At 43.9% G+C, this 16517-nt stretch overlaps 1 protein-coding gene across 3 annotated transcripts in view; it reads right to left on the bottom strand.

Moving 5' to 3' along the window:
* Positions 1–508: 508 nt before the first annotated feature.
* Positions 509–16517, bottom strand: part of GAREM1 (GRB2 associated regulator of MAPK1 subtype 1) — a 196546-nt gene continuing 180537 nt past the window's right edge. For 2 of the 3 annotated variants that reach the window (XM_026496161.4, XM_044382910.3), the window contains exons 5-6: positions 7173–7339; positions 509–5711 (exon numbers count right to left, since the gene is read on the bottom strand). In XM_026496161.4, the coding sequence (XP_026351946.2) occupies positions 4814–5711; positions 7173–7339 (1065 nt within the window). In that variant the 3' untranslated portion in view covers positions 509–4813. The remainder of the gene's footprint in view (positions 5712–7172; positions 7340–16517) is intronic. The other variant, XM_026496162.4, reaches the window with a different exon arrangement.

The raw sequence follows: 16517 nt of genomic DNA, 5'->3' as shown, positions 1-16517 counted from the left end.
TCGAGTAAAATAGAGGCTCTCCCAAGCAACCCCCACTTGTCATTTGCCAGCTTCTCTGTAAAACTCACTGGTGGATGTCGCAGCAAGCCGAAGACTCAAGACTTTCTCCAGTAACCCCCACCATCTCTCACCACTTATGCTGGCTGTAATTACATAAATTCAACTGTGTCTAAGCCCCAGAGAGAGGAATGTGTATTGTTTCTGTCCCCCATACAAACATGGACTCTTTCTCTTTTTTCTTCAAGCTCGGCAGTTCATCTGTATTTCCTTTTGTTCTAACTCCTGACCACACAGGTACTGGGTTTCCTTTGAATGCCAGCAAGTGACCTGGTTCCCAGCTGCTTCTTTGTTCGATAGCCATTGTCTTCAGTCTCTTAGTACGGAACGAATGGGCTTGCAGCATTAAGAATCCCTTCAGATGCGTTCTCATCTCCTTCATGAGGATGGGGAAGAGAATTCTAGAAAGCTATGCACTAGGTCCGACTCACTAAGGAATTGCAAGAGGAGCAACTTTTAAATTTTCTTTATTTATAGACATTTCGGAACCATGTAAATCAACAATGAATTTTTTTAGACATAACATACCATGTTTATCTTGAGGTACACATTGGGCCCATTAGATAATGCTCTGGAAAGTAATACAACTGTTAACTGATAGTTAACACCCCCAGTTTTCCAAGCAAAGAAACTATAAAGATGGTTACAAAATGCTTTGAAAAGAATATACCCTTTCCATTTAAATCAAGGAAAACTCCCCCAATTTTTAATTAATTGAGTTCAATTTTTAGGCTTAGCTTAAACAATATTTTAAACGGAACTTAATATGAAAATGGGAGAAGAGGTTGACAACTAAGAAATTATCTGAGCCCGACTACATGAGATTGTAAACAAAGGAAATTTGTAATCTGATAAGCTCATTACAAAATTCATAGCCTAAAAATTAGAGCAGCAAAATTACAGAAGATATTTGTACATAGTTTTAACTGAAATCACGTTTACCCCTTGTTTCTGGTTTTCACAATGAGATAAATTTTAAAACACCAAGTTTTAAAGACTAAACTGCAATGTGACTTGGCAAGAAGGGGCCATGAGAATTCCACAATATTACAACCCCACAGCATAAAAATCCCACTTTCCATCATTTGCAGTCTGGGCATTTTACTCTTCTTGCCCTAGCAGCCCATTGCCTTAACATTACTAGATCAAGAGTGGGAATTGACAGAATGGTCATAGTTTCTGAAAGTCTCATGTGTCCAACAGCAGATGTAACTTTCCTGGGGGACTGACCTTGAAATTTCCTTTCAATGGTTCACGAGGTACTTTGGAAAACCGTTTTTCCAGTTTGTTATTCAGAATGTTAATTTTATGCTCTTTAGGCATGATGAGTAGTGACTTGTTACACAAAGTGTTTGGAAAATGAAGGACCCTCTATCCATCCACATCCACCCCCTGAACTTCTCAAGGAATTGGATGGATGGTGTGCAGGTGGTTCTGGAATGTGAGCAGAGGGTGCTTGTGCATGTGTCTGAAAACAGTTGGAATGGATTGTCATAACAGTTACCCATAAGATTGTTTTATTTCTACACGAGACAAGAATAAACACAGCAATTTAGTCGAATGGGCAGCTTGCTGCAACTTCATAAACTTGAATGGTATGTGTGGGTGAAAGAGTCTAAATGTAAATTTCACAGTTCATAAAGTTGAGCAGCTCAACTTCAAGATTCTGAGAAAGAATTGGTCTGGGAGTGCGTGAGTGCTCCCTTCCAGCATGAGTTAGGTCCCTAGTCTACACCTTAGCTGCTTGGTTTGGCTTATTGCTGATTTTCTTTTCTGATGGGGGCCATGAATTTAAACCCCAAGAAGGGCCCTGTTTAAACACTTTCCCCCGAGCCCCACAGTCACCGTACTGACTGGAAGGAACCTGCCAGATCTGCTCAGTCTTGACCTGGTTGGTTAGAATACGTCCTGCTTCTGGGGATCTCTCTACATGGTTTCTCACTGCGCAGCTGCAGCTCTTGGAAGGGAAAGGCTGGTTCCTCCCGGCCTCCGCGCTGCGTTTCTTGCCATGATTCTCTCTGCCTGTGCGTACCTTGTCTAGTCAGGGTGCCAAGGTCCTCTGCGGACAAGTGTTCAGCTCAGGAACGACAACTACATCTATCTATGCCTTTAGAGATGCCAGAAGATAGTTATCACGGTTAAAAACATTCCGAATCGGTCAAAGAGAACATCAGCCAGTGGGAGTCTGAGATACTTTCTGCCTCCAACATATTCCAAGTTTTCACGATCACGTGGTGTTGATTTTCCTACCCCTTTTAATAGAGGCTGCCATTTCTCCCATCTGTGGCTTCTTTAAAGACAGAACACACTTAACTCTCCATACATCGAACTGCCCAGAAGATTTCACATCTCTCTCACTCACACATATGCAGTCTCAGCAACTGTGATTTTTAAATATAAACATTATGAGCTCCAAGAGGGCTTTTTTTTCAGCATTATCGAGTCATACCAGCAGTGTGCCTGGCAATAAAAGGTGCTCAACAAATTTGAATACATGACCCAAAGGCCATAGCGCCTGCCCCCAAGTAGCCGCTATGTTGCCACCAATACAAACTTGATAGAAACATGCCAGGACAAAACCCAGAAACTATTTGTGTCAAGTGTTTGCAAAAGAAAAAACAAAAAGAAAAGAGAAACATACAAGGAGTCAGCTGTTTAGGTGGGGCAGCCTTCATAGTAAACCCGAACCCACGCCTCCTCCCACCTGAATTTGAGAATTGTGCCCAAGGGTCAGGTGCTAAAGAAAAACATGCAGTGTTTCAACTGCATCCTGTCTGTTTTTATTTTCGAAGAAAGCACTGAGAGGTTAATGCTGCTATGGAAGCTTGCTCACACAGAAGGATGTTTTTTAAACGTGAAAATTACTGACGGGTCTCATGTCATGTGAGTGCAGTACCAGACACTTCCATATAGATTTTTCAGTTACTTCTGAAGGGGCACTAACCAGTCTGACAAATTGTACAGGATACTCTCCTTATGGGACACATTTTACCTAGAGTATTTACATTTTGGGACATGTGTTAAGGGGGAAAAAATGCCTTAAAAAAAAAAAGATTTAGGATGGAAAATGAGAAGAGGTATCAATTCACCTCAATTCTAAACCAGGAGATGGATTAAGAACATCTTTAACGTCAAGAAACAAAGCCATAGTGCATACTGCCTGTTGTGCGATCGTGGATCTTGTCTTTACATTTGTTTATTTATTCTGGTGAGCAGGAAGGTGGATAAAAAGATAGAAGCCAATCCTGCAAGTCATATTGACCGCTGGTTGGCCGACTTCAGTCGCAGATGTCCGCACATCCAGAGTCAGACTGGGGGAGGCAGGGCTATGGCTGACGGCTTGCTCGAAGAACTAGCACTTCTCTAAGATTTACATTCCTTCAAAAAGTCAACAATGATGATGAGGCCATTATATTTTGGAACATTTAATCACATTTGGCAAAACCCGTCAGAATCACGTCCTGGAATTCTTGGAATAAAAGTATGGTGATAATGTAGTTTCTTTGGAAGAGAGGAAAGAAGAGGCTTATGAACGAAACAAGTGTACTTACTGATACTTTACAAAAAAATTACTCAAAAGATGAAGGTCGTCAGTCTGATTTCTGAGCTCTCCTGGAGCACAAACATGTGGAGACCACCTAACACGCTCCGAGAAATGCTCTCCAGACCTCTCGCTGTTAGACACCAGGAAAAGAAGACCCTCAAGCTGGAGATGAATTGCCCTCTGACAAGAAACTACCATTTTCCCAGACATCGGCATGCCAAGTGTTATATGCAAACCACCGCCCATGGGCTTAAGATCAAATTTAATTCTTTAATACAAACCCTCTGCTGATTTCTTCCAAGCTTGCAGTGATGAAGCCGAGTCAGACTGAGCTTCGAGGGGAAGGGTTCTGAGAATCTTTGGAATCATTCTGTCCACTCTTCCTAAGAGAATCAACTTTGTTAATGGCCCCAAACCTCAATGGATCTTTGAAAGTGAACAGATGTTATCTAAAATATCAGACTAGTGATGTTTAAAACATATGTTTGTATTGTGTATACATATATACACATATATGCATATGTTCTGGGTTTTTTCCCCCCCCACTGCTCAATAAAATTAGCAGCAGTTACAGATGAATTATTGTGGTCATGATTTGTATTATTTCATACATCCTCTATCAACACACGACTTTTGGAAAATGCCTTTTGATGAAAAGATCCCCACCAAGCATAAAACAAACAGTAAAGTGTCATTTCATATTACTAACATTTTCAGGCACAAGAGTAAAACAATTAGCACTGAGCAATCCAAACGACAGAGCACAGAATAGTTAATTGTCTAAAGTCGATTCCCCCAAAGGAAAGAACTGTTGCTCAAAAACTGGTTTTTTTTTTTAAAGTTTTTTGTTTTTTTTTGTTTTTTTGATTCTTATGGTTTTCAGCTTTGGCTATTTTGTAATAAATATCATACCTTCTCGCATAAACCTACTTGGGTGAGAATTACTTCTCTGAACATGCCTTTTGTCTTTTAGCAGCTGTTGAGTGTTGAGTGACGTACAAGGCACACCTCTAAGTGTTCTGTACAGCATTTTTATTGATGTACAAAATAGCATGTTCGCCATTCAAAAACGTAGTCTGCATAGTAAGAGTTTCTCTTATCCCTATTTACAGAGAAGGTTTGTAGTGCAAAAAACATGGAATTGTGTCCCAGCCCACCCCTTCTAGCACACACGCTTGTCCGTTTTGTTCAATGCTAGCTGGGGTTATTTGGCTATATTTTGGGCCTCCAGCCATTAATGAATTGCATTATTTTCTTCACCTGCAGTTTGCTCAATTTGAAATCCTCCGAGAGGATTTCTTCCGTTAGCTGGACGAGCAAATTGCCATCGATCTTTTCAGTAACGAAGAATGATATGACATCTTCAGACAAACCAATAAACCGTAACGACTTGGACACTTCTTCGATAGACAGTCCCGACAGGTCAGCAGGCGGCTGCCACGGGGAGCCGTCGCCACAGGACCTGGGGGCCAGCTGGAGGTGGAGCGGAGATGAGAAAGGGTAGGCGACGGAGAAGATGTCCAGCATGCCCTTTTTCACAAAGTACTGGTCCTCAGAGAGGTCCGGCGACCCAGACTTGGGGTCTTCCTCAGCACCATCAATTTTCAGAGGCAAAGGAGAAGTGTCCGAGGCGGCCTTCTCTTCCACCGGTTTTGGAGCCCTGGGGGGTAAGGCAGGGCACGAAATACTCTGCTTTGTTGGGCCAGGAGCCAGTGTTTTCTCGTCTGTGCTCTCCACAGAGTAGCTGGCTGACTTGGGACAGGCAGAGACGCTGCCGCTGAATTCTGAAGTGACGGAGCCGGGGGGACTGGCCGAGAGCTCGTGGCCGTCCAAACCGAAGGGTGCTGGGCAGTTTCTCTTTGGTGTGCCTGGTGTCTTCTGTCTGGGGTAACTGTAACTCCTGCTTGGACCCAGCAGGCAGTCACTCCTGGTCTGGCTCTCCGACGCTCCCGAGTAATGGTTGGGCCACGAGAGCCTGGAGGAGAGAGTGTCAGCAGAGGGACTTCCCATTGGGGACTTCAGGTCCACGGAATCAGTTTTCACGCGGGTACAGGGATAGCAGGACACAGGAGCGCTTTCGGAAGGACACGTGTCGCTCTTAGGAACGCTGCTTAAAAGCAAACACAGAAAGGGAGGTGAGAAAAAAGTAAAAGCCAAATATCAAGCTGACCCTTATCCCCCGGATGTCACTTCTGAATAGAAAAGGAAGGTTAGGAAGAAAAATGGCAGTATTTCTTATCATGAATTCGATAAAATACCTGCTAACTTCACCAGGTTTTAAAAAAAGTTTTTAAGTTAGTAAAATACATTGACAATGACACATATGTGAATTATGATTTAAAAGGTTGTAGTAGAGGTGGCAAATATATAATTTTTTTTTTTAAACTAACGAGAAAATCACTGTGAGTGGGTGCCTGGATATTTACGGTGAGAAAAATTCTTAAGCCATGGTTAGGCTCATCACCAACAGGTCATGTGAATGGTGAGTCACGTCTGCAGCAGGAAAAGGTGGCGGGAGGGCTGCAAATGGGGGCCTCGTGCCTGTCGTCCTTGTGCCATGTGACAAGACTGCAGCACCCGCACCTGTGACTCTATTTCCATCCAAAAGTCTGAGGTGAGAAGAAATGCGTCAAACACAATGCTTGCCTTGGCTTCTGTTCAACTGAATGAAACTAGCATAAGGATTTAAACGTCCAGAGAACAAAAAATAACCGCAAAAGAAAGCTATTTTCAATGGTGAAGACCCTACGTGGAGTGGTGCCTTCAGCTGGGGGACCATATTTTAAGAGTGACAGGGAAGCCTGGGTGTGCTCGGAGGTGGGGTGACCAGGCTGATGAGGGACCAGGCATTGATGCCAGGGGAAACAGGTGACAGAGCTGAGGCGATCTCTTTGGAGAAGAGAAGACTTACATCTTAGCTGACTTCAAATTGTTCACAGGCTGACAAAGAGAAGCAGGGAGGATCTATTTTTTTGTTTTCCTAGATGTAAGACAGCTGAAAGTTACACGGAGATAGATTTCAACTGGGTATAGTGAAAGATTACCAAAAATCATTGGCGTTTGCCAACGATGGAATGAGCCGCCGGCAAAAGAAGGAGCTCACAGCACTGGAAGGATCCAGACAGAAGCGAACGGCTACCAGACCACAGTGGTCAAGAAGGGATTCCCGTACTGGGTGGAAAGGCAGAGCACAGCCAACAGGACCCTTTCAACTCTAGGTCCCAGCGGAAGGTACTGTCTGTGTGCTTGTGCAGAAGTCGGAGTGGAAAGAATGAGATGTTGGTTTGTGAGAACCGGTGGCACTCCATGGCTTCCTTTAAAGAGAATCCAGTTGGCCTTTATGGCTGAGTTTCTCATGAAGACTGGTTTCTTTTCTTCCTAGGACCCTGGCTCTTCCAGCCTAACCTGAAACCAACAGGGGCCCCATCATGCTTTTCTAGTGAAATTCTTCTGTGTTTAAAGAACGTTTCCTCTCCCCCCTCCTGCCTAGGCTACAGCTACCTTGACACTGTTCTCAAGAACCGGTGAGCTGGCCGACAAGAAGACACGTGCCCTGGCGTTCAAGACTTACATGTCGTGCAGCCCTGAAGAATAGTAGGACAAGGTGGGGCTGGGAGAGCGAGTCTGCTGCCGCGCTGGCTTGGCTGTACGAGGAGGGACCGAGGGGCTTGTGGACAAAGGCTTTGCGCTTCGGGGTGGAACAGGAGGGGCGTTCAGGAGCCGGCACTCTTCCCTGACCTGGCGCAGAAAAGAACACTCTGGGTTAGCAACAGACTGACAACGGGTCAAGTTGCTACTCTTAAACAGTAACAGCAGGGGGGTGAGGGAGGGAGAGAGAAGACTGCAGCGCCCAAGGAGGATGATAAACACAGATGTTGCCCGAGATCAAACCCACGCCTGTCGCGGACTTGCCGGGACAGACGGATTTTCAAGGGGACTGCTTGGCCAATGCCAGTCACAGCCAGTAACGTGCACGACAGCGAGTTAAAGGGCTCGTGATATGTGAGCTGTATAAAACGAAGTATTAAGAAGATAAGGACGAAGGCAATCATGATCTTAACAGAGGGTCAAACTCTTCTATTGGGTTGTGTTTATTCCCTGTTCAAACCGAATTCAGTGTGATCCAGACCTTAGGGACTGGAGGCTCTTCTCCTTCTGAAGTTATATGCAGGGATCCTCACTCCTAAGTGCGCTTGTGAATCACCCGGGGGTCTTGTCGATGTGTAGACTCTGACCCGGCAGACCTAGGGCCCGGGAACCTGCATTTCTAACCAGCTCCCGGGTGCCACTGGTGCCACTGGAACAAGGCTGCAGATGGGGTAGGGAGGCCGACTTCCAAACCCCAAACACAGCACTTGTCATGAGAGCTGCCTCTAACTTCCTTCAGCTTCACCTTGGAGAGGATTAGGTGACCTGTGATGTCCATGGCTTGCGTGAGTCTGTGGGCTGTTACCACCCCCCCCCGCCCCCTGCCGTTTCTTTGCCATTCACAAAGGCATTCGAGAACAGGGTTCTTTTAATGAAGCTGACATTTTTAAATGTACTTCTCTGTGTCAGGCAGCAGGGGGCAGTTTATACCCGGTGCTGCTGGTCTACCCTAAGCCACACAGGTAAAAACAGCCAATTCTGACTTCGTCAAAAACGTCCTTGCTTGCTTTTAGGCTGTGTTCCCAGCAATTTTTTCGCCTTTGCCTTCAATTTCTTTCTGTCCCAGCAGCTCTGGGGTAATGAGGACAATGAAACAGCAAGCTTCCATTAGCTTTGGTATTGGGTTTACTTAAGACCGAGTAAAATAGGTTCCCGTGACATTGCATCTTCCACCACCAACAAGGCACACTGGGCCTCTAACTGGCTTCCAAGACCTGAGTCGCTTGCCAGAAAAAACCAGATGTTAGGAAAAGTCACATGACCACGCAGACCTCAGTTCTAAGTGACATGGAAGCAATTTAGAAAGTCTCATCTGTTGCATTTCTTCCTAGCGCGGAGGATCCTCGCTCCCACCCGCAGGACCCACAGCCCAGGTTACTGGGACCCACCGGCGATCGTTTTTCATTTGGAAAAGCTCTTTAGTCCGAAACGAAGTATTCTGAGCAGCAGATTCTCTTCTCCAATAGCTGTAGGCTTTATTACCCTTTTGAGTTTTTAAAAAGGAGGTGGATGACTACAGAAAGAAAATCTGGGAGGACATGGGTTTGGATAAGGAAGAGAGAGGACCCTTCAGCTGGCCCGGGGCGGCGGGGGGGGGGGCGTTGGTGGGACGACTCCTGCACCCCTGGAGGGTCTCCTTTCCTTAAGGAGCCGAGAACCAACTAAGACACTGAAAGGCTCGGGCTGGGTTACCCCACTGGCTGGCTTTCAGGAGTAATACTGGTTACAAAATAAGTAACCAAGACAGTGAGTCAGCTTCCGTCTTGTTAGTGATTTGAACAGGAGCCAACTACCTTTCTTTTCTTTCTCAGGGAGTATCTATAGAGTCTAGGATGCATGGGTGTTACTTTACATGTGCCTGATTTTGTGTATGCTTACGGTAACAGGAATCATGGAAAACATAAGATAAGGAGCCTGTCCCATAACTCTTTAATTTTTAAAATAAACAGTCCCTTCTCAATACCGAGTTAGAGAAGAGCACGGGGAAAACATAGTTCATGCTGAATTTGATTTAGAAATGTCTAAGTTCTGGGAGTAGTCATTAACTGTGACGTTTCATTAGGGCTCACTTACCTAGATGTCAATTATGATATGCTGAGATGTCCATGACAATACGCATTTTAATTTAAAGTAACTGACTGACTTAGGTCTTAGAACACAGAAAAGCAGCCACCCGTACTTGAATTTGACCTATGGGAAGTCCCCTCTTCCTGTTCTTATAAGTAACTCCAGGCACTCAAGGTCACTTAGAGCTGGTTCTGTCACCTACTTCCGTCGCTGTGCAGTCCTGAAGAGCTTTCCAATAGGTTTCCCACATGAGAGGAGGAGTGGGGAGGAAGAAGTGAAAAGAAGCATTTGTAGGGGACAGGGCCCGGGGAGGTGAGCCACGGCTAACCGGAGTGTTTATAGCTAAACCCTAGACTGTATCGGAGATACAGGAAGTGTTTGGGGTGGCCACAGGACTCCTGCAAGGGCTAAGAGTGTGTGCACGTGTGTGTGTGCGTGGTTCTTGCTCTTAAAGGATGGGGTGGTGTCAGTGAAGAGATGCTATTCGAAGGCCAGAGAAACGTTCTCTTCCATTGTGACAAGAGGCCTGTTTGGGTGTCATTGTGAGTTCAGTGGCAAGGAATTAGGCTGATTTGAAATCCATTTTGGAGAAAAGGTAGTTGAAAAACAAAACAAAAAAATGACTTTCAAAGGACCTGGTCCATGACAAGAATTCAGGTAATTTTGTCGAGGCACAACAGGGCCGGCCTGTGCTCCTCGAAGCAGGTGCTCTCTACCTACTACTTCCAACTTGTTACTTCCTTTCTTTCTACTTGAAAGATTTTATTTTTTTTAAAATCATCCCTACACCCAATGTGGGGCTCTAACTCACAACCCCGAGACCAAGAGTCGCGTGCTCGGCTGACTGAGCCAGCCAGGCGCCCTTCAACTTGTTACTTTCCACTTGTTGCCACAGATTCTCAAACGAAGTCATATGCAGTTTATGGGAAAAACGACATGCTTTGGTGAAATACATACATTTTGGGATCCAGAAGTACAAATAGTGAGGGTTTGTTGTGCCATTTCACTTCCTACCTCCTCCACCCTAACAGTAATTGATCTACTTTGCTTCTTGACTGGATTCAACATGGGACATGTATATCCAAGAGGAGTGTAGTTCTATTTGAAATGAATTTTATCTGACAATAGAAGGCAATTTACAAGACTGGATGGCCAATCACCCTGCTTCCAGTTTCCCTCATACTCAATTTCACTTTCAAGTGCTACATTTTCAGTGGATTCCTTCTAAAAGTCCCAGCATGTGGCTTTCATCACGTTATTTCCCATCTCCAGTGGCACCCTTTGATTGTTGGGTAAAGTCCAGCCTCCCCTGCTTCCCACTGAAGCCTTCTGCAGTCTTTCTAGCTATATCTGGTAGCCACAGAAATTATCCATCTTATTTCTTCTTTCTAGTTACTTCTCCCACCATTCCTCTATATGAACACACAGGTCCACCCAAAGAGGCAGATTCACGGTCACCTAGACACACCTGTCCTTGTCTGCTCCTCTCTGCTGTGGTCATTACTGCCTGTCTCTTCCAAAATGCCATTTCCCAAGGCCCAGTCCCAAACATTACATGCTCAGTCTGGGGCCGCTGCACGTGGCCACCAGTACGTGTCACTGCTTCTGAACTCAGCTCACACTGTTTATATTTACTTACTTTCCATGTATAGTCAATTAGCCTACAAGTGAAAATGGTAGGGACTGTCATCGTTGTTATTGGTACCCTGTGGATGACAGAGTTTGGGGATTCGTCACCTTGGGTACAAATATGTCCCACAGAATGCTAGGTAGAGGTTAACAGATGTCACACAAAAATACAACAAAAAGGTACTTTTATTTCAAAATGTATACTAGAAGAATGCCTTTTATATTTTTATGTGGAAATTGTTATTGATAAGTCATTTGGGCTGGATGTTAATTTTTGGTGCGTCCTCATATTAGCGTCAGTGTAGAGAAAAAAATGCACCAGCAGACCTGGCCCTAAGACCGACCTCAACTCTACCACCACCACACTGGACATAGCAGGAGTGTGAAAGTGACAATGACGTATTTCTAAATTGGGAAATGTCAGCCCCCCCCCGAATAATTACTATTCTAAATGAGGATATTACAGAATACACCACGGCTGGTGGACTAGAGTCCTCTTCCTCTCCAACGCAGCACGTATGGCAGCACAGGGAGGGTGAGGTACCTGCGGATTATCAGGAATAAACCTCCAACACTGGTCCCAGGCGAGGGACTGGCACTGTTTTGAGACAGGTGTTACTGTCTATCGCAGATTATACACGACCTTTGCTACTGGTTGATCATTTCTGGTGAGTAATTTGGGTGTTTGCAGAGAAGCTCCTGGCATCTGCTGGTTTGGACAGGGTCAATGAGCACAACACGGACTCAGGTGGCAGCAGGGAGAGCTGGCTCCCTGCTGTCCCCAGAGCCTTGCTTCATGAAGTCTCCAGTCTAAGCTTTTCTTTCCAGGGCATCTGGGTGGTTCAGCTGGTTGAGCGTCTGACTCTTGATTTAGGCTCAGGTCATGATCTCAGGGTCATGGGATCGACCCTGAGTTGGGCTCTGCGCTCAGCGGGGAGTCTGCTTGAGATTCTCTCTCTCTCCCTCTGCCCCTCCCCCCGCTCAGACGCATGCACACAATCTCCCTCTAAAAATAAACAGATAAATAAATAAATAAACAAATAAATAAATAAAACTTTTCCTTCCAGCAGTTACACTTCTAGTACAAAGATCTCATCCTTGCTCCTTCCTGGCAGGGTCTTCCTTTTCATAAAATGCTCAATGATTAAATTCTTCTCCAATGTAAGATACCACTACTCAGGATTAAGACAACTGTCCTTAGCATTCATGCAGCAGACTGCTAACCCAGGGCTAAATATAAAGGTAATTTACTGACAGGTGGAAATGGTGAGTTCTGCTCTTTCTAGGACACTCTCTAGTCACCTTTCTTTAGTCTACGAGGCCTATTCACGTGACTGTCATCTAACACACTGACACAATTTAATAGGGTTTGAAGTAAGCTGTAAAAGGTGTCTAGGGGCTAAGGGCTGAGATCAGAGCCACTATCTACTTCCACTGTCCCTAAATGTCTGAAGAACATGTGGCCATCCCTTTCCCGTTTCCTACACACTACATTAATTCCATTTTGCTATTGATTTGTTCACATGTATGTTGAATGCCTATCACATGCTCACTGAGCTAGTGTTAAGTGTACAAAAATGAGTAAGCTCATGGAATTAGTTGGGAAGAAGAGAGACAAACATATAATCAAGAAACAGACTGGCCCTCTAATAACAGAAGTAAGACAAAAGTTAGTAGGAGCACCATTAATTTATTCAAGGTGATAGAAGAACAAAGTCATAGGAAATTGTACTGAGAAGGTCTTTAGGAAGAAGGAATTATGAGTGTGCAAAAGGTACCGAGTCTGAAAAAACCCACCAGTGTGATGCTTGGGTCTTGGGGCTTCAAAGATGAAGCAATACTGGTGCTATTTATCAGACAGAAACTTAGAAGGAAGAATGGAGCTTGGGAGAAACCAATGAGTTAAGTTTTGAAAACACTGAGCTTGAGCTGGACGTTCGACCGACAGAATCTGCATGATGGGGGCCTTGGGCTCTCAGATGAGAAGCAAAGAAGGCCGAACACCTAAGGAATGGGCAGAAGACGAGACAAAGAAGGAGGAAACAAATGACTAGATCTTACCACTCCCAGAACAGAATCCTGCCAAATGGTGTCAAATAAGTGAAGGGAGGGGAGGACAGCAGGAGAATGGCAGTGTAAGGATGGAAGGATGTCAGGAAGTCAGGAAAGGTCTGGAAGATATGTGAGAGTTAGCAGGTCACTGGGGATCTTAGCAAAAGAAGTCAGAATGAAAAAAAAGTAAAAGAAAAAAGCTTGGAAGACAGATTCCAGTGAGTCAAAGGCAGAACAGGAGGTGAGGGTGGAGCTGGGAGGGCACATCACTCTTTTCAAGAATACTGACCAGAAAGGAAGGGAAGAGGCAGTTATTAGAAAGGGACAGTGGATTGAAGAAGGAATGGCTTTTTTTTCCCCTAAGCTTGGGGGGGAAAATGTGCCTGGGTATGCACACGCACACACATAATAACCCGGAGGTTGAGTGCTTACTGACTCCCAGGACCTATGCTTTCCCTTCATGTAAGGAGACAGAGGAGAACAGACATTTTTCCATTGCTTTCTGCCTTGGCCATTCCACCACTGGCCACTGTAAAGCTAGAAAAGAAATTAGTGGCAACTTATTGTCTAACAGCAAGAGTAAAGATGGCACACACCGCCAACAGAATGAATGACTTTGGAAAGCTTTGTGTTTTTAAGTGAAGGCGTGGTCAACAAAGTCAAAACCCAACCCCAATCTTTGGTCAAAATCAAACACGTCATAGAATGGGACTATTTTATTTTCAGAATACTGTCCACAAAATTTAACTTGCTTTCCTGACTCTGGGAATAGCATTTAACCTTCCTTTCCCCTCTCCACTCCCTCCAGCTCCAACTCTGTGTGGCTGGGAGGGAACTGAGCACAGTGTAAAGGACCAATAATTTATGAAAAATGGACAAGAAGATCTTCTCCCTAAATAGCCACATGTTAAAAGTAATGCATGAGAATTTGTTCAAAGCACAAAGCTCATTATTGCGTGGTTGGAAAACAAGGTTACATGTATTTGTTAATGTATGTTTATTATATGTAACATTTGTTACACACAATTGGACCATTTTATATACATTAGCTCGGATCTAATTTCTTTCTCCTGTGACATTAAGTTTTTCTGACACTTCCTAGGGATTAAAAGAATACAAGAAACCAAAGACACATCAAGTGTTTATGAAACAGCACAGTGTAGGGATGGGGGTTTTGGTATAGTATTTCTTGGCAAGTTTTCATTTCTTGGAATTCTACTTGTCTTCTATGGAAGAAATAACACTTTTTATACCCTTTCACTAACTAGACCATAGGACCACTGGACCGCTTAAGAAAAGAAAATGGAACACTTACTGTGACATCTTTTGTGTAGCCATCTTTTTTGGGGAAAAAATCAATTTTATCGCAGTGTACTCAACTTCTAAATCCATGGCGATGGATCTGGAGACACCTGCTGACAAGGCCATACACTTCCCTTGTCTGTGGTTTAACATGTACCATCACACGCCCGTGGGTGAAAATCTTCTGTCTCAAAGATCATGCTGCTTAGAATTGTGGGCAGTCGCCGAAGAGATTTCGGCATCACTTAGGCAGAGTGAAGATCATTTTGTTTCTTTGTTGACAATGATTCAGAAAATATACAGATACTTTAAGTGAGCTTGATCTATGACTGGACTCACCTGCACTGTGAGTTTTCTTCTCTAAAAAGCCGACTTCAGGATATTGTCAGCAATCGAAAGAAAGGAGTTTTGTAACCATGCTTCCCTGAACTTTGCAACTTTGCCTTCACTGCATGCCCTCTGCCCTGGATTTTATATTGCTTCCCACACTCCCTCTCCCAGATAACAAAATCATTACAGCCTTAAGAAATCTTATTTATAAAGAGGCTTTTATACAAAGAGTTCATAACCCTGTCACATACCCATCAGGATATTTTCAGCCAAACACAAATGAAAGTTTATAATGACAAAATAGCAATAAATGAAACTCTATGTGATTAATTACGCAAGGGCAAATGTGATTTACACTCAAAATCCTGATTCTTAGATGAATGCTTATTTTTTTTCTTCTTCTTCCAGTTTTATACACTGACGATAAGGACCTAAAGAGAGACCTGGGTTTGAAATGACCTCCAGTCTCCAAGCCTCGGGCGCAGGAGGCAAGGCGGAGGCCACTCACTGGGAGGCAAGAAGGGCAAGTGGTTCTGAAAAGAATACTTGTTTAAATTCTAGGGTGCTTCAATGGACTCAGAAGAAGGAATACGCTATTGGGGCAGAGAATAAAGCTCTCTTCTGAGCAAGGAGTATAATACGTGATAGATATATTTAAATAGTATATAACCTTCACATTAATGTGATTTTGTGCAAATGGTACTCAAGAGTGCAGATTTGAAACAAGAGCTATCCCACAGAATATTATAATTATTAGCATTCTCATCATTGAGAGTTTCAAATGGATACAGGAGAAAAACATTTCTTGGTTTAGAAGGTTTCACTGAAAAACAAATAACCTACATGAAACCAGAGGCAATTAGTTTCAAATTACCAAAACACAGTAATAATTTAGTCCTTATTTCAATTAACAAATGGGAACGTAGGTATGGCTTGCTCTCAGAGTACTCCTCAAAAGTCGTAATTAAAATTAATTAAATGTCAAATGCCTTAGGAGACCTCATTAATTAGCGGAATCCTGAGTGAATCTTTTTGTAGAGCCAATTACTTTGAAAAATAAATAGTCACTTCCAGATTAATCTTTTTAGTACCTAAACCTGAATATTAATATGTCATATTTATTTAAGAAAATCTGTCTTTTAATGCCTTTTCTAACATTAACATTTGGTACAGGGCAGAAGCCCAAAGACAAAATAAAGTAAAAACTCACAGTCAAATCAGTTCTCATAGCCACTTCCCTTAGTTTATGAACAAACATCTTTTTATAGCTTTTTCCTAACTTTGGTAGTCATGTGAGGTCCCTAATTCTGTAGGGTGGATACCTCCAGGTGGTGACACCATGACCTAGCCATGCTGAGGAACAGAATTTGCCAAGGCAACTTGTCAGTCGTTTTTTTTTTTTTTTTTTTTTTTAAGATTTATTTATTTATTATTTATTTGTCAGAGAGAGAGAGGGAGGGAGAGCGTGAACAGGGGGGAGCAGCAGAGGCAGAGGGAGAAGCAGGCTCCCTGCCAGGCAAGAAGCCCGATGCGGAGCTCGATCCCAGGACCCTGGAATCATGACCTGAGCCGATGACGGATGTTTCACCGACTGAGCCACCAGACGTCCTGGCAACTTGTTAGTCTTCACATTTCTATACAGGTTTGTCTGGGAATTCCAGTTTCCTGACATGTGTTTGCAGCCTTAGAGTCTCCTGTGGCTTTTTCACAGGTACTCTGAAGCTCCTCAAAACCCCCAACTGCCCCCAGGAAAGGCCCCACATTACTGGGGTCCAGGACGCTGAGCATTTCTGTGCCTCTTTGGTGAGTACAAATCTGGCTCTGCAGCCGGGAACTATAACATGAACACCTAGCTTATCAAATGGATATTTTAAAAGTCAGATGAAAA

The sequence above is a fragment of the Ursus arctos genome, unplaced genomic scaffold, assembly GCF_023065955.2.
Source record: "Ursus arctos isolate Adak ecotype North America unplaced genomic scaffold, UrsArc2.0 scaffold_17, whole genome shotgun sequence".
NCBI lineage: Eukaryota > Metazoa > Chordata > Mammalia > Carnivora > Ursidae > Ursus > Ursus arctos.
This window is presented reverse-complemented; position numbering and strand designations above follow the sequence as displayed.